We start from the raw sequence: 20,709 nt of genomic DNA, 5'->3' as shown, positions 1-20,709 counted from the left end.
ACACTTTGATTTCAGTAACAATACAGAATACAATATATATGAAAATGTACAAAAGCATCCAAAATATTTAATAAATTTAAATTGGTATTCTATTGTTTAACAGTGCGATTAAAACTGCAATTAATGTTTTTTAATTAATCACGTGAGTTAACTGCAATTAATCGACAGCCCTAATATATATACATACACATATACACACACATTATATATAAACACTCAGAAGTTAGAAATTCCAGAATTAAGGTTGCCCGTGGGGAAAAGATTTCTGATAGTTAGATGGCTCTTTAATGTAATGAAAAAAGGCATAACGAGATCCGATGGTTGGAAGCTGAAGCTACATAAATTTAGACTAGAAATATGACACAAATTTTTAACATTGAGGGTAATGAAGAATTGGAATGACTTAAAGTGACCAAGAATCCCTAGATTAAGTTTAAATAAAGTTTGGATATCATTTTAAAGGATATGTTATTGCCTAAATAGAAATTACTGGTTGAGGATCCATGTCCTGTGTTGTATAAGAAGTCAGATGTAATAATCCTAATATTCCTTTCTAGTTTTAAACTCTATTAATTTTGCAAGGTGGCGCACACAAAGAAGTTCTGCTATTTTATGTGCAAAACTTCATAGTCCCTTTTCTTCTGTAACTTTTTTTCTCTGATGGAGGAGTTAGAGGAAGAGAAACTTCAGAAAAATACCCACTGTGATGGGGGCAAGCTGCCCCTCAATAATAGATAAGGGGTTAAAGCCACCCTGGCTGCATGGGAAGCAGCCACTGAGGAAAAGGCTTATAGTGCCAGCCAATCAGGAGAAGCTTTATTGGAACAGCCAATCAGTGCCAGGTTGGCCCATATAAGGGGCTGCTGAGCAGAGGAGGAGGCAGTTACTCCATGAAAGTTGAGGGAGGAGGACTGGCTGCTTAGAATGCTGGAGCACCATGGACAGAGCAGTGCTGGGCAGCGTCAGCAGAGTAGGAGAAAGCTCCAGGCTGACGGCTGCCAGACTGAGGCCCTGATACAAGGGCGAAGAAGATGCTAGGGCTGCGGGGAAGTGGCCCAGGGAAGGAGACGGCAGAGTTGGAGGAGGGGCAGTACATGGCTGCCAGCTATAGGGTCCCTGAGTCGGGACCCAGAGTAGCAGGCGGGCCAGGGTCCCCCCTTTGCTACTGAGGGGAGCGGCTGGAGAATGAACTGCAGTTTGCCACTGAAGCAAGTGGCTGGACTAAGGACTGTCGGTCACCCGGAAGGGGGGAAAGAACCAAATGGGGCACAGCCAGAGGGCTGTGTCCAGAAGAGGACGATGCGAGACACCACTAGACAAGGGCACTCCGGTGAAACGAGATCTAATTCCCAGGACTGCCAGCAGGAGGCGCAGCGGTGGTGAGTTATGCCCTGTTACACCCACCCCCTATCAAAAGATGAACATTTGATGGGGACAGGTGTTATTCAGGTAGAGAGGTGGAAGAGAGGAAAGAGAAGAGAACAACGAGGAAAGTACAGCAGGCATCAAGCACTACTAGTGCATTGGCTTCCTCTTCTAGAGCCGAGCCTTACATCCACACTTTCTGGGGCAAGGACTGTTATTCGAGAAATTGACTTTTTAGACACTCGTGATGACATAACTGAATCATTTTGGCGCTTACACTATCATCTTTCGAGATGGATAGTTGCCAACACTTTCTTTACATGGTAAAACCCAGCTGTTAGGTGACAACCAGAAGGAGAGAGAGCAGACAGCCTGGACAGGAGAATTACAGGGGGAGCATCAAGTCAGGAGAGAGGTTCCCAAGGATCGGAACCTGAATGGAGACTAGAAAGCTCAGGAAGCCTACCAGAATCACAGTACAGCCTCAAGGAGAAGGGCTGGGAGCCCCTGAAACCACGGACCAAGGAAGGCTCTGTGGAATGCGGCAGCAACACAGATGCTGCTGGAGGGCTGTGGAATCCTTTAACCAAGAGGAAGGGGTTGTAAGTTCAGGGACCAGGGGAACACTTGTGCAAAAAACTCTAGAGAGACCAAGTCCCCTCCCAGCATTCTAGCCAGAACCCCTACCTGCAGTCTAGCTTCAGAGCTGGGCAAGAAACAGTTCTCATCTTATAAAACTTTTTGTGATTTCAAGTGTTCCTGTGCTGCATCAGGACAAAACTGAGATGTTCTGAAGTTTTTTGTGGAGGAGAGAAAAGGAAGAAGAAGGAGGGGAAAAAAAAAAGAGAGAGAGAGAGAGAGAGAGCGCGTTTATCCACCCTAAGACAACCTTTAGCCTGGTGGTCACGGCAAACATCTGGGATGTGGGAGATGCAGGTTCAAGTCCCTGGTCTAAATCAGGCAGATTAATGAACTGAATCCGGATCTCTCACAGCCCATCTGAGTGTCCTGGCCATGAGGCTATTCTGGGGAGGGTCTCTCTGGTTTTAACCAAAAATTCCATCCTGAACCTAAGAAACTTTTCCTGATGTTCCCCCCGTCTCAAAAGATCAGTTTTGACAAATCACCATTTTCCAGAAAAAAAATGTTTTGCTGAAAAATTCCCATCAAAACTCTATACCTCATGTCCTTTAACCCTCCCACCTAGACTCACCCAGCCAAATTCAAAACTTATTTTACAATAAGTTTATAAATACGGAAGTGCAGCTTATTAGGACCTAAAATAAATGTGTACAAAAAGGATATACTTGCATATGGTACATCAAACATCAATATCTGAACCAATAAAGTTTGGGAATTACTGCTCTAAAAGTGGCCAGATTTTCAGAGGAGCTGAGCACCCTATTGACTGGAAATCAATGGGAATTGCTCATACTCAGCATCTCTTAACATCTGATTCCTTATTCAGGATTTAAGCACCCAAGTTTGAAATTTGTGGTGTAAGCTTGTGTGTGATAAATTGCTGAATGCACCTCTTTGGGCTTGTCTACACTGACACACAGTTCAGCCTACGCAGGTGTGAATAGCAGCATGCCCCAGTACTGTGTTATAACTCCCCCTTGTGGAAACTGCAGGCACTAACTAAAACATTCCTAGTTCGCCTTAACATAGTAGTGTTTGAAGAGGACTATATTAATGCAAACTAGGTGTCTTTTAATTTGCACCCACAGCATCCACCCAGGGGCATTACATTGCAGCATTTTGGTGCACACTGCTATTCACACACCCCATAGTCCAAACTGCAGGGCAGTGCAGTTATCGCATCAGTCTGACTATTAGAGAAACTCATAATGCATTGGTAAAGTTACTGAAAGTTGGTACTTTACCTTTGCTAGGATCACTCTAATATTGTCTCTGTGTCTTTCATTAAAAGGACAGCATCTGATTGGATTAAAACACTAACATACTGGAAAGTGACATAAAAGGGTACAGCTTAACAATAATGGAGCTTCATATGGGAAACAGCAGTTGATGAATGTTATAGGACAAGTTTTCAAAGAGGCTTTGTTTTTGTTTTGTTTTTTGCACACAAGGATGATTAATGTACAAATGACCAACTTCATCTGCAGGCATAGGCAGCACAAATATTTTGTACATATGGGCTAAGCTTTTTAGAGGAGCCTAAGGAAGTTAGTTGCTGAACTTCCATTAAATGTCTATGGATTTGGGCACGTTAGACTCCTTTAAAAATCCCATAAATATATTCTACCATTTGCACACATAAGTAATAACATGTGAAAACTGCACATGCAAAGGAGCATGCACGTAAACAGATACCCCATGTTGAATACTTGGCCACATAAATACAGTATACATATGCAAATATATACACACACATAAGTACAACTATGGGAGTGTATTTAAACAGTTCCAACTATTTTGAAAAATGTTACCTCAAAGATCTTCCACGTTTTATATACGTATATGAGGATACTGTTGTCAAAGAGTATTTATAGCTGGATTATACATGTCTACTTTCTATGCAGATGCTATTCCAGTCTCAGTGAAAACATCTCTAATTGTTTCAAGGGATGTTCAGGACTCCAATATATTTGTACTCTGTCATTAGGGGCTGATGAAAATATTACAGTGAGGTTACTGCTAGAACTAAAACAACATATTCCAAATAAGAAAACAATGTATATTTTTCCAATATTGCCAACGGTACACACAAAAAAAACATTTTGTGAAAATAAAAACTAAGTGATGACACCAAATAATCTTTTGACTTTGACGATGGTTAAATATTTTTGGACTTTCTGACTGAGTGTACAATGGTTAAGAAAATCCAGCACTATGCAATTACATTAATAATACATAAATAAACATTGAAAGGTTAGATGAAAGAATTTACAAAGCTATGCTGAACTCATATGACACCAATAATATAGCAAAACCATAAACAAAGTCTTGCAGGCTTATCCTATTTTGATTTTAAAATCCTTTCTATTTGGAGCTGATTAGGCAGCTGAGAAGACAGTGGCTACTTCTGCATATCTAAGTTCTTAGTAAGGGAAACCTCCCATTAACGTCAAGCGGAGATTTTTCCTGAGTAAGATCTGCATGACTGTGTCCTTAAAGATTTCTGAAGCAAGCAGCCAAAATAAATTCATAACACTATCCCAATATTCAGCTTAGAGAGTGACACCTGGTTCCTTACATTCCTACACTCAGCTCTCTCTCAAGTTTGAGTAAAGTATCATACAACATCCTGACAACCCAGAAATTGCTCCACAGAAAAATGGTAACTTAAACATATGTCTAGGCACACAGGTTAAACCTATACTTGTTCGGATAAACAACTAAGGTGAGTACAACATTCCATTAATTTATTTTTTTTGTATTTTATCTCCTAGAACTGGAAGGGACCTTGAAGGTCATTGAGTCCAGTCCCCTGCCTTCACTAGCAGGATCAAGTACTGATTTTGCCCCAGATCCCTAAGTGGCCCCCCTCAAGGATTGAACTCACAATCCTGGGTTTAGCAGGCTAATGCTCAAACCACTGAGCTATCATTACTGCACTAGAAGACAGCTGTTCTACTGGAAGATTATTAATTATGAACCATATTCAGAGTTTGCTTATATTAGGAGGCTTGAGTGTAATACACTGGACACAATGTAGTTCCACTACATGAGAAGAAGACAAAGACATGAAGAATCTCCAGAAAGGGACTCAAGATGAAATATCAGATGCAAGTTTCCAAATGCAAACACAAACGAGGGAAGCAAAGGCATATCACCCACAAACAAGGCCATGCTTAGCACTCACAGAGCAAGATTCGGGATGGACACAACCCCAAACAGTGGAGGGCCAAAAGGTCATGTCTGGTAAATTCGAATATGCCCAACAGTAGTCAACAGCAAGCCAGCTCCCAGTATGTAGTTGCATGCTATGGATGAAGAGAACTCGCAGTCATGCTGTTCCATAGCATATTTTAAGATCAACAAAGCCTTTTCATTCTGGCTTTATTTTCTTTGTCAGGATCACATTGCATTTTTACAGGCAGTTTGTGTACTCTAGGAAGGGTATTTTGGTAACTCACTCATTTGATACACAAGTGACTCATTTGCTGTTAAAGTCAGAGTGACTTAACTAACTTCTGGCATTTCAGTGTACGAAACCTGAACATCGGGGGTTTGTAAATATATCTTTTTCAACAGAGGGGAAGCCCCATGTGCAAATCTTGTATTTGTGTTCCCGAACTATCAATTATTTGCTTCACTGAATATCTGAGTGCACAAATACTTGATTTGCACATACAGTCACAGTAACTGCATGCCTTAATGAAGTCTTTACTTCATGTCTTTGCTTCAGTCTTCACGGCTGAGGATGTTACGGAGATTCCCAAACCTGAGCCGTCCTTTGTAGGTGACAAATCTGAGAAATTGTCACAGATTGAAGTGTTATTAGAGGAGGTTTTGAAATTAATTGATAAACTTAACAATAACAAGTCACCGGGACCAGATGGCATTTACCCAAGAGTTCTGAAAGTACTCAAATGTGAAATTGCGGAACTATTAATTATGGTTTGTAACCTGTCCTTTAAATCAGCTTCTGTACCCAATGACTGAAAGATAGTTAATGTAATGCCAATATTTAAAAAGGGCTCCAGAGGTGATCCCGGCAATTACAGACCAGTAAGTCTAACGTCAGTACTGGGCAAATTAGTTGAAACAATAGTAAAGAATAAAATTGTCAGACACATAGAAGAACATAAATTGTTGGGCAAAAGTCAACATGATCTCTGTAAAGGGAAACCATGTCTTACTAATCTATTAGAGTTCTTTGAAGGGGTCAACTAACATGTGGACAAGGGGGATCCAGTGGACATAGCGTACTTAGATTTCCAGAAAGCCTTTGACAAGGTCCCTCACCAAAGGCTCTTACATAAATTAACTTGTCATAGGATAAGAGGGAAGATCCTTTCATGGATTGAGAACTGGTTCAAAAGACAGGGAACAAAGGGTAGGAATAAATGGTAAATTTTCAGAATGGAGAGGGGTAACTAGTGGTGTTCCCCCAGAGTCAGTCCTAGGACCAATCCTAGTCAACTTATTCATAAATGATCTGGAGAAAGGAGTGAGGTGGCAAAGTTTGCAGACAATACAAAACTGCTCAAGATAGTTAAAACCAAAGCAGACTGAGAAGAACTTCAAAAAGATCTCACAAAACTAAGTGATTGGGCAACAAAATGGCAAATGAAATTTAATGTGGATAAATGTAAAGTAATGCACATTGGAAAAAATAACCCCAACTATACATACAATATGATGGGGGCTAATTTAGCTACAACTAATCAGGAAAGAGATCTTGGAGTCATCGTGGATAGTTCTCTGAAGACGTCCACGCAGTGTGCAGCAGCAGTCAAAAAAGCGAACAGCATGTTAGGAATCATTAAAAAAGGGATAGCGAATAAGATGGAGACTATCTTATTGCCCTTATATAAATCTATGGTACGCCCCCGTCTTGAATACTGTGTACAGATGTGATCGCCTCATCTCAAAAAAAGATATACTGGCACTAGAAAAGGTTCAGAGAAGGACAACTAAAATGATTAGGGGTTTGGAACGGGTCCCATATGAGGAGAGATTAAAGAGGCTAGGACTTTTCAACTTGGAAAAGAGGAAACTAAGGGGGGATATGATAGAGGTATATAAAATCATGAGTGATGTGGAGAAAGTAAATAAGGAAAAGTCATTTACTTGTTCCCATAATATAAGAACTAGGGGCCACCAAATGAAATTAATGGGCAGCAGGTTTAAAACAAATAAAAGGAAGTAGATCTTCACACAGCACCCAGTCAACCTATGGAAATCCTTGCCTGAGGAGGTTGTGAAGGCTAGAACTATAACAGGGTTTAAAAGAGAACTAGATAAATTGATGGAGGTTAAGTCTATTAATGGCTATTAGCCAGGATGGGTTAGGAATGGTGTCCCTAGCCTCTGTTTGTCAGAGGGTGGAGATGGATGGCAGGAGAGAGATCACTTGATCATTACCTGTTAGTTTCACTCCCTCTGGGGCACCTGGCATTGGCCACTGTCAGCAGACAGGATACTGGGCTGGATGGACCTTTGGTCTGACCCAGTATGGCCGTTCTTATGTTCTTACACAACCGTGCACAAGCCTGAGTTTCTGTGTTTTAGAAGATTAGGCCCTTACTACAGTTCTAAGTTTCTCCGCTCTCTTCCATGCCCCAATCCTCTTGTCCCAAAATTTGGATTTAACTGTGACAGGAAGTTTAAAATTTGTGACCATAAACAAATACATTCATTTCCTGTCACTGTATTAAATATTCTTTATGTATTAGTTTTGTGTGCTATATATTTTTTACTTCTATACCAATAAAAACACAATAAAATTATCAAATGATCAACTGTTATCCTAAGACAGACAAAGCACAGAAGCAAGACTAGTTTTCTCCAGTGCTGTCCAACCATTTTACAATACTAATCATGGCATCTTGTAATATAAGGGCCAGTCCCACATATACTTATTACTGAGCAAAATGCTTACAATTGCAAGAAGTTCTTTTAAAGTCAACAGAAGCATGAATTACACTTGATCAAAAGCATTTGTAGGTTCAGGCCCTAACATAAAGATAGTGGAACAATAGGTAACACACAGCACTTAAAAAGCTCACTTTTTTAATAGGAGGAAAGAAGCAAACATGTTTAAAGCTAATGTCCTCTATACCCTACTTAAATTACACAATATTTAAGGACCCATATATTGTGCATTTTATCAACTTTCACGTCATTCATTCATTGCTTCATATACATTGTTACAGGATGTACTCAACCAGATTCTTGGTTGGTGAGCTGAATTATCTTCAATGGAGTTATTCTGATTTCTGATTTACACCAGTTTACAACATACTTTGTGTAATTTAAGTAGAGTACAGGATTTTAAAGAGTCAAACCTATGACATACATTATATATAAAATTTCCTTATTGATTTTTTTAATTTCTTGGCTGGTCAATAGAATTTTTCCTTACAGAACAAAAAAGAAATATAGTAATATTTGTGTCCTAATAATTATTGTTTTAAACTACTAGTTCCACTTAAACTAGAACAATTGCTACCTTTTGAGGGGCCAAAATCCTCTGCCTGAACTTTTCAATTGTGTCTTGACCTGCAGCAGTCCATGCACTGACAAATGCTTCTGCTTTGTCTTGATCAAGGTGAATGCTCTCCAGCTGCTGTTGCAGAATAGCTGGTTTCAGGTTATGATAGACTGCCTGTATAGCAGAAAAAACAAGTTAAATCCATTTTGGTACATGCAACTTTAGTACTTGATTAAGAAAAGCACTTTTCTAAATAGGGATGCTCTTCTCTATAGAGGTCTAAATGGTTCGTTTTTTCAGTCTAAAATAAAGTACTCTATTAATGCAAAACAAAAACGTGTTACATGATTACTATGACCCAGGGAGCCGCGTAATGCCAGCTGACAAAGGACCCACCATACTGTATCTCACATCAGGCCTGACCCACTCATTACATCCAACACACTGTTGTCATAATATTACCTAAAATGTGTCATATATGATATCTTATGTAAACTGCTGACCCGCGGTTACCAAAAAATCATTGTGTGGTATACATACATGTTGTGTGTGAGCTGTATTTGGGAGGCAGTGCATAAATCCAGCTTGTCCTAGACAAAGGAATGTGTATTTACCTGTCTGACTGGCTTGCTTCCAGGCAGAGGACAACTGAAGTATATTTACATTAAAGTAAACAAAGCCATCAAGCTAACAAGCAGGGGAGAAGTCAGTATAGTAATCACATCTGGGGGACAGAATCTGCACCCCAGGAAGCCTTCATGGCTCTTGAGGCAGAGAAAATGGACATTGGAAAATATAAGGAGAGCAAAAAGCCATTGGAGTTATCTATCGCTTTGGGGACATAAGGTACAGCACCCTCTGAGCCTGTGAAAATTGGATCGCCTACTTCAGAGGCTAAGGATGTTGGTAACTTGATGGAAGTAAGAAAACTGCTTAGGTAAAGATTGCAACTTGCTAAAATTAAGTTTTAGTCACTAGAAAACGTTTTATTTTGTTTTGCTTGTAACCAAACCTGTCTCTTTTTCTCTTGCTTAGACATCACTTAAAATTCTGTTCTTTGTTAATAAACTTATTCTTGTTTTACTACAAAACCATCTCATTGCTGTGTATTAAAGTGAAGTGTGAGTCTTCAGCTAACCTAACCAGGTGATGCGTTCTGTTTCTTTGGTGGCAGAAACATAGTAACTTAATTACTATGAGTGTCCAGTGAGAGGGAATGGACACTGCAAGGAGATATCTCTGGGGGAATTCAGGTTCACTGATTGTTACCTGCAAGGCAAGGTTTGGACTGGCAGAGTCTTGAAGAGTTTGCTGGCTAGGCAGACAGGCTGGTATGTCAGGGAGCTGACAGACAGCTTGGCAGTAGCAAAGCTCTCACTCTTCCTGGGCCAGAGGGATGACACAGTAGAGCTCAGTTCTGGTTGTCTTGAGCAGAACATCACAATTACATTTTTTCAAAACTATTATTTTCCACAGGTAGGTATTATTATTAAACAATGCAAAAGTTACAATGGCCAACATATCTTTCCATCCTTTAAAAATATGTGTTCTGTTCTTTATGGCCTAGTATATCACCTTGGCACTTCTTCATGGAAACAAAAAAGAAAGTGAAGCCAAAACCCATTTTTAATATTTTCTGTCTTTCTTTCCCAAACTGACCTTTTCCTAAGATTTTATTATTTTTTATATGAGTAAAGCACAATCCAGCAAAGAAACATTTTGACTAACTTTATTTACTGACAAAAATATTCACGCTTTCTTTAAGAACGATATTAAACACTTAGATTAGAGATGTAATTTAGCCAAAATGTATGCAAAACAACATTGAACCAAACTGCAGGCCCAAGTCTGCAAATTCTTACTCATCAAAGTAGTCCCACTTAAATGGGATTACTTGTGTGAACAAAGACTGCTTACATAAGCAGATTAGAACACAAGAACGGCCATACTGGTCAGACCAAAGGTCCATCTAGCCCAGTATCCTGTCTTCTGACAGTGGCCAATACCAGGTGCCCCAAAGGTATCATCTTCAAATTTTGCCACCTCACTGTTTACCCCTTTTCCAGATCATTTATGAATATGTTAAATAGGACTGGGCCCGGTAAGGGAATGAACAGAACAGGTAATCATCAAGTGATCTATTCCCTGTCGCCCATTCCCAGCTTCTGGCAAACAGGGGCTAGGGACACCATACCTGCCCATCCTGGCATATAGGCATTGATGGACCTATTCTCTATGAACTTATCTAGTTCTTTTTTGAACCCTGTTATAGTCTTGGCCTTCATAACATCATCTGGCAAGGAGTTCCACAGGTCGACTGTGCATTGTGTGAAAAAATACTTTCTTTCGTTTGTTTTAAACCTGCTGCCTATTAATTTCATTTGGTAACCCCTAGTTCTTGTGTTATGAGAAGGAGTAAATAACACTTCCTTGTTTACTTTCTCCACACCGGTCATGATTTTATAGACCTCTATCATACCCCCCCCTTAGTCGTCTCTTTTCCAAAGCCCCAGTCTTATTAATCTCTCCTCATACAGAAGCCATTCCATACCTCTAATGATTTTTGTTGCCTTTTCTGAACCTTTTCCAATTCCAATATATCTTTTTTGAGATGGGGTGATCTCATCTGCATGCAGTATTCAAGATGTGAGCAATACTCATGGATTTATATAGAGGCAATATGATATTTTCTGTCTGATTCTCTATCCCTTTTCTAATGATTCCCAACATTCTGTTCGCTTTTTTGACTGCCACTGCACATTGAGTGGATGTTTTCAGAGAACTATCCACAATGACTCCAAGATCTCTTTCTTGAGTGGTAACTGCTAATTTAGACCCCATGATTTTATATGTACAGTTTGGATTATGTTTTCCAATGTGCATTACTTTGTATTTATCAACATTGAATTTCATCTGCCATTTTGTTGCCCAGTCACCCTATTTTGTGAGAGCCTTTTATAGCTCTTTGCAGTCTGCCTGTATCACCTTCAAATTTTGCCACCTCACTGTTACCCCTTTTCCAGATCATTTATGAATATGTTAAATAGGACTTGGCCCAGTACGGACCCCAGGGGACACCACTATTTACCTCTCTCCATTCTGAAAACTGACCATTTATTCCTACCCTTTGTTTCCTATCTTTTAACTAGTTACCAATCCATGAGAGGACCTTCCCTCTTATCCCATGATGGCTTACTCTGCTTAAGAGCCTTTGATGAAGGACCCCGTCAAAGGCTTTCTGAAAATCTAAGTACACTATATCCACTGGTTCCCCCTTGTCCACATGCTCGTTGACCCCCCTCAAAGAATTCTAGTAGATTGGTGAGGCAAGATTTCCCTTTACAAAAAACATGTTTAGTCTTCCCTAACAAATTATGTTCATCTATGTGTCCGACAATTTTGTTCTTTACTATAGTTTCAATCAGTTTGCCCAGTACTGAAGTCGGGCTTACCGGCCTGTAACTGCTGTTATCACCTCTGGAGCCCTTTTTAAAAATTGGTGTCACATTAGCTATCCTCCAGTCATTTGGTACAGAAGTTAGGTTACATACCACAGTTAGTAGTTCTTCATTTTCACATTTGAATTCCTTCAGAACTCTTAGGTGAATACCATCTGTTCCTGGTGACTTATTTCTGTTTAGTTTATCAATTTGTTCCAAAACCTCCTCTAATGACACCTCAATCTGGGACAGCTCCTCAGATTTGTTACCTAAAAAGAATGGCTCAGGTTTGGGAATCTCCCTCACATCCTCAGCCGTGAAGACCAATGCAAAGGATTCATTTAGTTTCTCCAGAATGGCAGTATCATCCTTGAGGACTTCTTTAGCATCTCGATCATCCAGTGGCCTCACTGGTTGTTTAGCAGGCTTCCTGCTTCTGATGTACTTTAAAAAAAATTGCTATTGCTTTTTGCGTCTTTGGCTAGCTGGTCTTCAAATTCTTTTTTGGCCTTCCTAATTATATTTTTACACTTCATTTGCCAGAGTTTATGCTCCTTTCTATTTTCCTCACTTGGAATTAACTTCCACTTTTTAAGTAGAGGCTTACATGATTGATATCTTAAGTAATAAAGCTATTTCAGAGTAACTTTGTACAATATTATGAAATATGTATCTAAAACATCATCAGGGAGGAAATGTTTCTCACAGTTTTGCAAGTGGGTTTTATTGTTGTTGTTTAAATATTTTATGCACCATTTTAAAGTATGTCAATGTATTTATATATTTAGTGGCTTAGATTTTTTGCCACCCACAACAGCAAATGTTGCTGGCGCCCCCACAAGCAGCTGAGTTTACACACACACACACACACACAAAAGCTCGATGTGATGTGTCATGCCCCAGGAAGTTGGGGTCCAGGGCCCCTAAGACTGGCTCTGGTACTTAGGGCCAGATTCTGATACTCTTGTATAGCACCTTACTCCATGAGTTCTCCCATTCACTTCAACAGAAACGGGGTTGTATCTGTGAAGCTTGATTCTGCTCAGTGTGATTGAGAGGATCACAAGCTGGTGCTCAGAGATGTGTTGATAAGCATAGGATACAGACGGAGGGCAAGCTTCTACTCCCCTTTACTCACATTAAGTAAAACCTTGCTCCTCAAGTACAACCCTGACTTCAATGAGACTACCTGCCAAGTAAGATACTATGCAACATTAGTAAAGGAGGCAGAATCAAACTTTAAATAAATAGCAAGCCTGTGATATTTGTTTTCGGGAAGTGTCTATTTTAACTTGCTCTGTATAGTAATTTTTCTACCAAACAAGCATTATGTTTCAAATATTTAACAATCCATACTGATAAAAATGGTACCTGTTCCAAAATAAATGATATAGTTTCAAGGACTAAATGAAGATCTTGCTTCTCCACTGAAAACGCAGCTTGCAGTTTTTCTTCCTCCTCTTCACTGAAACTGCTCTCAGCCTGAAGTACAAAAAAGGGTTTATTCCTAGTATTCCATCTGCCATCCAGAACTCATTCTCCAAAAGGCAAGTTTAGTTAAAACATTAAAGAGTCAGGGTTTTCTTGTGTTTGTTTGTTTGTAAAAGGAAGAGGAAAAAGAAACCTTGTCAGAGGAAAAAATATATCAGTATACCAAGGGCCTGACCAAAAACCCACTGACTTCAGTGAACCTCTCCATTGCTTTTAATGGGCTTTTGCTCAGGCCTTTATGAAATATGCATACAAGTGTACACTTCTTTCTCTCTGTATATAAAAAACATGTTTGAAATTACTATGCAAAAAACTCATCTTTTGACCACATTTGATAATATGCATTATGTGGAAAAGTTACATATTTATACTTGACAATACAAACCAGTGAAAACAGTGTAATGTGCACTGGCTGGACTAGAAATAAAAGCACTAAAGAGAAGGCAAAGATGCAGTGCCCCAGATATATATGCTTCTCTTGGTTTGCTATTGACTTTCCTCTGGTCTAAACACAGTCTATTTTCTTCTAAAAGACTCAATAATAAAGGTCTATTTGGGGAAATTTAGAAAACCACATACAAAAAAATCAAAAATCTACAACACGACATATTAAAGATCATTGAATGGAAAATCTTACTGAACTAATGTACTGAACGTTTAAACATAATGCAAATATTGTCATCTGTTAAAACAGAATGTTCTATGTTTTAGACATCAAACAACATAGTGAGGCCAATTAGCAATCCAGTAACTGCACAGCTACTCAAAAAAAGCAATTGGGCTGCAGAGCAAAGATGATGTAATTACAAGGAGACCTAGATGGTCAAAATATTTGAATCTCTAACAAGAATGCAAAAATGAAAATGTTAGTTTAATTTTTCTATGCAGTGTTGTTGTAGCCACACTGGTCCCAGAGTATTAAAGAGACAAGGTGGGTGAGGTAATACCCTTTCATTGGACCAACTTCTGTCGGTGAGATAGACAAGCTTTCGAGTTTACACGGAACTCTTCTTCAGTCCTGAAGAAGGGCTCTGTGTAACCTTGAAAGCTTGTCTCAGTTTAATCTTTAGCTTTTAGAAGGAAATATGAAGCTTTAAGTATCTTCACTAACACAAGGAAGTTTATTTACAATTTCCACCAATTCAGTGCTCTCTAGAGAGTTAGACAACTCATGGCTCATGAAACTGGTAATGTAATACAGAGTCTTCAACCCAAGTCATTCATTCAAATCCAGTGCAGGCCAATAGTCACCAAAAATTATTATGCTTTATAATGGTAATTTAATAGTTTAGGTGACATTAAGTTAATGGCTCTTTCCCCCTGCTAATGGGCAAATATCTTCATTCATAAATAAATCACAGTTACTATTACCAGACTCTTGTTAGTAATTTCAGCAGAAAATTCAATAATTGAATCAAAGAGATGAAACAACCCTCACATTCCTAGAGGTGGTCCCAATAGATCATAGTTTGAACAATAAAGGTAAATTTGTATAATTATTATTGCTATTGTTCTTACTCTTATATATTGTGCTTTTCTGTTATCATACAACAAAATTTAATAAAAGATGTGCCTCTAATCTAATTAAGCTAGCTACTAGTCTTCCTTTTCCATTTTATATAGGCCACAAATGCAGATTGTGCATAGGCTTGATTCTATTCAATATGACCCATCTAGATTCATCCATTCCTAGCATGTACACAGAGGCACATTTTTTGACTAAATATTGTACAAAACCTAACTTAGGATCAAAAGAAATATTTCATAAAGTCAAAAGAAAACTTCCAGCAAAAACAGCGTTTGTTTGGATTTAAACATTTTCCTCTAGCTTTCCACTTGAGCACTTTTCTGATTCATTAGTGCCAGAAAGTCAATTTAACACCAGATATAAACAAAAGTGACTACTATTGACTATTCATTCTACTTTCATTGCCCAAACTGTGAGAAATGAAATACAGGCTGCCAGCATAAATGGTGAATAATTAATTATGGGCTTTATTCTCACCTCTAACATCGCAAGGGCATAAGAGGGGAAAGCCAGTTCCATCCTTCCTCCCAAACCAATGGAAGCCCCCCTGTAGAAGCTCAACAGTGGTCCAGATCCACAAATAAACAAGGCAGGGTCAAGAGGCAGCAGAACCCATATTCACTCAAATCCATTAGGCAATCCTGTGAAACCTACTGCAGAATCTACAATACCTTGTGGTTCCCCGGGGAAGGCAGAGGGCTGGGTGGGAGGGAGGGATTCCTTTTGACTTTGTACGATCCCTCCAGATTCACATTTTGTAACCCCAGGGATTTACCCTGGAGGGGCAAGGGTGGGGTATGTACAATAAAAAGGAAACTTGTGCCTCCCAATGGAAGAATTCCAAGGAAAAAGTTTCATTACATGGCATTTTCACCCTCCTATGCAAAATTAACATGAATAGAGGAGATCATGAATGCAGATTTTTAAAATACCTTCAGTTTTAATAATCCTGAGTGTTAGTACTGATTAGAAGCACTGTTTTTAAATATTATTTGAAACCCGTGTTTCCTTTGAAAATATGCTTTGTTGATATCTCTTGCTTGACAATATTTCATAACTTTTTTTCAAAGCTTAAGGGTCACAATTGCTCAGTTTTGCTTCATAATTCTTACACGCCAGAGAACATACATGTTGACACACTTGTCAAACAAAAAACGTTTGAATCTCCATCATACAGGATTAGTACAATAACAATCATGACATCCTTTACAAATAAAAAGCAGAAGAGCTTCTGCAGATTATTGTATTATAGAGCTGATCAATATCACATCCCATAATGATTTTTGTTCATGAGTTGGCAGATTTCTGGGGTTTCATCCGTGGCATTGTACAGGGTCTGTAAACATTGACATGATTTAGGATTTTAGGTATAATTTATGATTTGTAAATTAAAATTTGTAGCAACTGCATCTTTATATAAACACTGGATCTTGAGGGCTCTTTGTGCCCAGTCTTTCCTTTATGCTTTTACCAAACAAAGGTTCTATTTTATTAGATCTTTACGTTTCATCTTGCATATTGAGCAAGCAAGTAATGTCAAATCACAGAAAAAATACACTTATTTCCCCCCACAGAAAAAGTGCTTTTATTTTCCTCCACCAGAAGTACGATACTATTTGCCACTCAGAATAAAGATGTAATTCTGTGGAGAAAAAAGGGTGTACTTTTTCTGTAATTTGAAATAATGTGTACGTTAAACATGAAAGACAAAACCTAAAGATTTAAGAAAACAGTATCTGATGACCTCATTCAAAAAAGTATAAAATACACAGTAACTGACATATGCATTATAGAGTTTTAAATTTTATTAAAAAGTGAGGGCTAAGGGATTATTGTTAGACTATACAAACCTTTAGATGAAGCTTTTGAAGGATGCGGGAGAGTAATCGAGGAAATTTGCCTGGGTCTATCATGTTAATGAGCAACACTGCTTTTTTTATGCTAAATAAAATGAAAGAGATCAGGTAAGTTCCCTAATGTAAACATATTGGCTTTAAACAATGTAGTACAAATATTTTTGTTTTCTAATGTTTCACACACCAAGCACACTAGTGCTACTGGCATCTAATCCAAATGGATTTGATACTTGATACTTTAAACACAATTTCTAAAAATTTACTGTGAGAGAAACAGAACCAGTGACCAAGTACTGTAAGGATCAAAATAGGAATAATTCCACCCTTCAATTAAACCGAGGCAGAGCTGACGCCCTGGGTGCTTCAGCCCAACCCACTGTATGATACTGACATGGTCTCACTGCCCCATTAGTGGAGAAACCCACATGCTGGAAACCTCAAGAGGCTCAGCACTGACCCACTGGGGACACAGGCCCTGTACCCCTGGCACACTGGGGAGTTGGGGTCCCAGCCCAGATGTCCCAGCGTTTGGGGGGTCCCAGCCCCGGTGCCCCCGGCACACTGCGGAGGTGGGGGGGTCCCAGCCCCGGTGCCCCCGGCACACTGGGGAGTTGGGGGGGAGGCAGCCCCGGTGCCCCCGGCACACTGCGGAGATGGGGGGAGGGGGTCCCCAGCCCGGGTGTCAGGCTGGGGCGAGCCGGTGACGCGGGTGCTCCCGGCTCCACCCTCCCCGCCGGGCCGGGGCTCCGCAGGCGCCGCTCTGCCGGGCGGTCCGTACCTGCCGCTCTCGGGGATGATGGGCGCTGCCATCCTGGCCACCACCGCTGCCTGGTTCCGCCGCCAGCACCCGGCAACGAGGGTAGGCGGGGCGGACGGGAGCCCGGCAGGCTCAGCCGGCCCCGCCCCCAGTCCCGGGCGGCGCTATGGGCGGCCCTGGCTGGTCAGCCCCCGCCGCCAGTGACTGTCCTGATTCCCCCGCTCGCTGCCCGGCGGGAGGGGCCTTGGAGCTGAGGCTGCTCGGCACCCGCCGCGCTGGGGATCCCTCCCTGTCCGCTCCTGGGGGCGCGGGGCCCGGCGGGGCCTGCAGCGTGTTTATCCGACTGTCCCCGCCGCGCTACAAATAATGTGTAAAACGGCCGGACAGTTTCCCTGGCAGGCGAAAGAGCGCGGGCGCGGGCCTTGCGGTGACTGGTTCCCGCAACAGGGGCTTGTACTCGAACAGGCTGGCTGGGAGCTTAGCGTCCTGTGCGCGTGGTTGGGTGTTTGATTTCGGAGTCGGCACAGAAACCTGGCAGTCCGGCGTAGCAGAGCCAATGCCAAGTGTAAGGTAACAGCTCGACTGTTACAGAACCTGAGAGCAGAAGGAACCGACCCAGGAGGTTTAAAAATCCTATGGAAATCTGGTATTTATACGACTTCTCAAGCCTTGAACCCGGCCCCGACACTGAAGGGGAAACTGATTATAAACCAGAGGGAAATTGACTTGAGTGGTTTTCCTTGTCCAATCTGGGGAAATGAAAACACAGTCCGTATATTTTAAAAGGCAATTGCATTCTAAAAATTCTTTATATTGATATCATCTAAGGCCTTGTTTAGATTAGGATTTAAAGGTGTGTTGCTAGAACATGTTATCTGACACGTTCTAACTAAACCTAATTTCCCCCTACTGTTACACCTTCTTGTCAACTGTCTGAAATGGGCCACTCTCATTACCACTTCAAAAGTTATTTTTCCTGCCTTGGTATTCTGCTGTCAATTGAATTGTCTCCTTAGACTGACCTCACACTTGTTAAGGCAACTTGCATCTTTTCATGTATTTATACCTGCTCCTGTATTTTCCACTCCATGCATCTTATGAAGTGGGTTCTAGCCCACGAAAGCTTATGCCCAAATAAATCTGTTAGTCTCTAAGGTGCCACAAGAACTCCTCCTTGTTTTTGCTGATACAGACTAACACGGCTACCCCTCTGAAACTTGAAAAGGCTAGGCTTCCTTCTTGACTTTATCTCAACCAGTTTCATGTTCAGCACACACTATCTTGTCTATGGTAAACTTTTCAAATGTGTCAGTTAACTAAAACATTTTAACACACTTCTTTATTCTAGTCTAGATACAACCAAATTCACTACCCCAGTGTGCGTGTGAGGAAGTGTCTGAGTCATCATAGTTGAAATCCTGTCATTTAAAAAAAAAAATGGTGCTCCCTAAAAGGCAGCTTTGAGGAGAGAAAGAGAAAATCATTCTCTTCTTTGCTAACTACAGTCCTGTCCCTACATCATCTCTTCACTTTTCACATCTGAACCATGCTCAACTCTTGAAATTTGAGGCTGGTGTGGAACTTTCTGTGTGATGGCTGCTCAGGCCCTCCAACTCCCATTGATCACACCAGCTCCACACCATTTTCAGACCGCACCTTTCTCCAGAGCTCAAGGCAGCAAGGAGATAAGCTTCAATGAATCTAGTACTTTCCACCCAACAATCTCCATTGCATCACCTCACCCAGCACCCCTCCCAACAGTAGCAACCTTTCATTAGCAACTAGCCCTGTAGCACTATCATAGGGGAGGGCAAACTATGGCCTGTGGGCCGGATCCAGCCCATGGGATTGCCAGCCCTGTGGCGCAGCAGGGCTAAGACAGGCTCCCTGCCTGCCCTGGCCCCATGTCACTTCTGGAAGCAGCCAGCACCATGTCCCTGCAGCCCCTGAGGGAGGGAAGACGGGGGGGAGGGGGGCAGAGGGCTCGTGCACTCCTCTTGCCAGCAGGCACTGTCCCCCGCAGCTCCCATTGGCTGGGAAGGGGAACCATGGCCAATGGGAGCTTCAGGGGTGGTACCCACAGGCGAGGGCAGCGCGCGGTGGAGATGCCTGCCCTGCCCCACCCCACTCCCAGGAGCCACTGTTGGACATGCTGGCCACTTCCGGGGGCGGGGCAGGGCCAGGGAGCCTGCTTTAGCCCCGCTGCGTGCCGCCGCCACCCTGGAGCTACTCGACGTTAGTGGCACCGGACTGGAGCCTGCATCCCCAACCCCCTGCCTTGAGCCCCCTCCCGCACTCCCTCCTGCACCCTAACCCCCTGCCTTGAGTCCGCAACCCCCTGCTGCACCCCACACCCCTCCTGCACCCCAACCCCTTGCCTTGAGCCCCTTCCTGCACACTGCACCCCCTCTCACCTCCCAACCCCCTGCCCAACCCTACATTCATGGCCCTGCATACAATTTCCTCAGCCAGATGCGGCCCTTGGGCCAAAAAGCTTGCCCCACCCCGACCTAATATCACCATTTTACCCCCACCCAGAAGCACACATGCCACCATTAAAGCAATACTTCCCAACCCACTAGCACTAAATGTATGTATGTATTTTTATTTTAAGTTTATGAAATAGGCAATTGTAAAGCCTGGGTACATTTATTATAATAAAAAAATGAAAAAGCTGAAAATAACAGTTAAATGTGGTTGAAAAGGTTTGCGAGATATTACCAGAAAGGACTTGCCAGCAGATTGTAGAGACAGTGATTTCAGAAAGAAGGCTGAAGTTGTTTGGACATGGTGTACGGATGTCAAGAAACTGTACTACTAGACAAGCCCTTGATTGGACGACCCTTGTGGGAGGCAGAAAAGAGGAGGACAACACATGACACAGAAGAAAACCATTCAGAAAGATGCTGCTGTCATGGAAACAGACTATAACAGAGCAAAGAACATAGCATTAGACAAATGGAGGTGGAAAGATTGTGTTGCCTTGTGTCAGAAGGCACAAGAGCATCTAATATATAATAAATAACAAAGGATTATGGAACTGGAGTCCTGGCAAGAAACCATGGCAGGTGCTGGAGTCAGATGGAGAGAGGTTCAGATCCTTGATCAAAGGAATTATTAATAATTTATAGAAAGATGTGTTAAAC

The 20,709-nt window shown here is 41.3% G+C and overlaps 1 protein-coding gene across 3 annotated transcripts in view; it reads right to left on the bottom strand.

Annotated features, from left to right (window-relative positions):
• The window catches only part of COMMD10 (COMM domain containing 10), a 231,110-nt gene extending 212,395 nt beyond the window's left edge, over positions 1-18,715 (bottom strand). For all 3 annotated transcript variants that reach the window (XM_065550350.1, XM_005300142.5, XM_042854659.2), the window contains exons 1-4: positions 17,585-18,715; positions 16,801-16,891; positions 13,303-13,413; positions 8,510-8,665 (exon numbers count right to left, since the gene is read on the bottom strand). In XM_065550350.1, coding sequence (XP_065406422.1) covers positions 8,510-8,665; positions 13,303-13,413; positions 16,801-16,891; positions 17,585-17,616 — 390 coding nt within the window. In that variant the 5' untranslated portion in view covers positions 17,617-18,715. The remainder of the gene's footprint in view (positions 1-8,509; positions 8,666-13,302; positions 13,414-16,800; positions 16,892-17,584) is intronic.
• Positions 18,716-20,709: the final 1,994 nt, after the last annotated feature.

The sequence above is a fragment of the Chrysemys picta genome, chromosome 6 (genome assembly GCF_011386835.1).
Source record: "Chrysemys picta bellii isolate R12L10 chromosome 6, ASM1138683v2, whole genome shotgun sequence".
NCBI classification, from domain to species: Eukaryota; Metazoa; Chordata; order Testudines; family Emydidae; genus Chrysemys; species Chrysemys picta.
The sequence above is the reverse complement of the archived record's forward strand: the minus strand, read 5'-3'. Positions and strand labels throughout refer to the sequence as shown.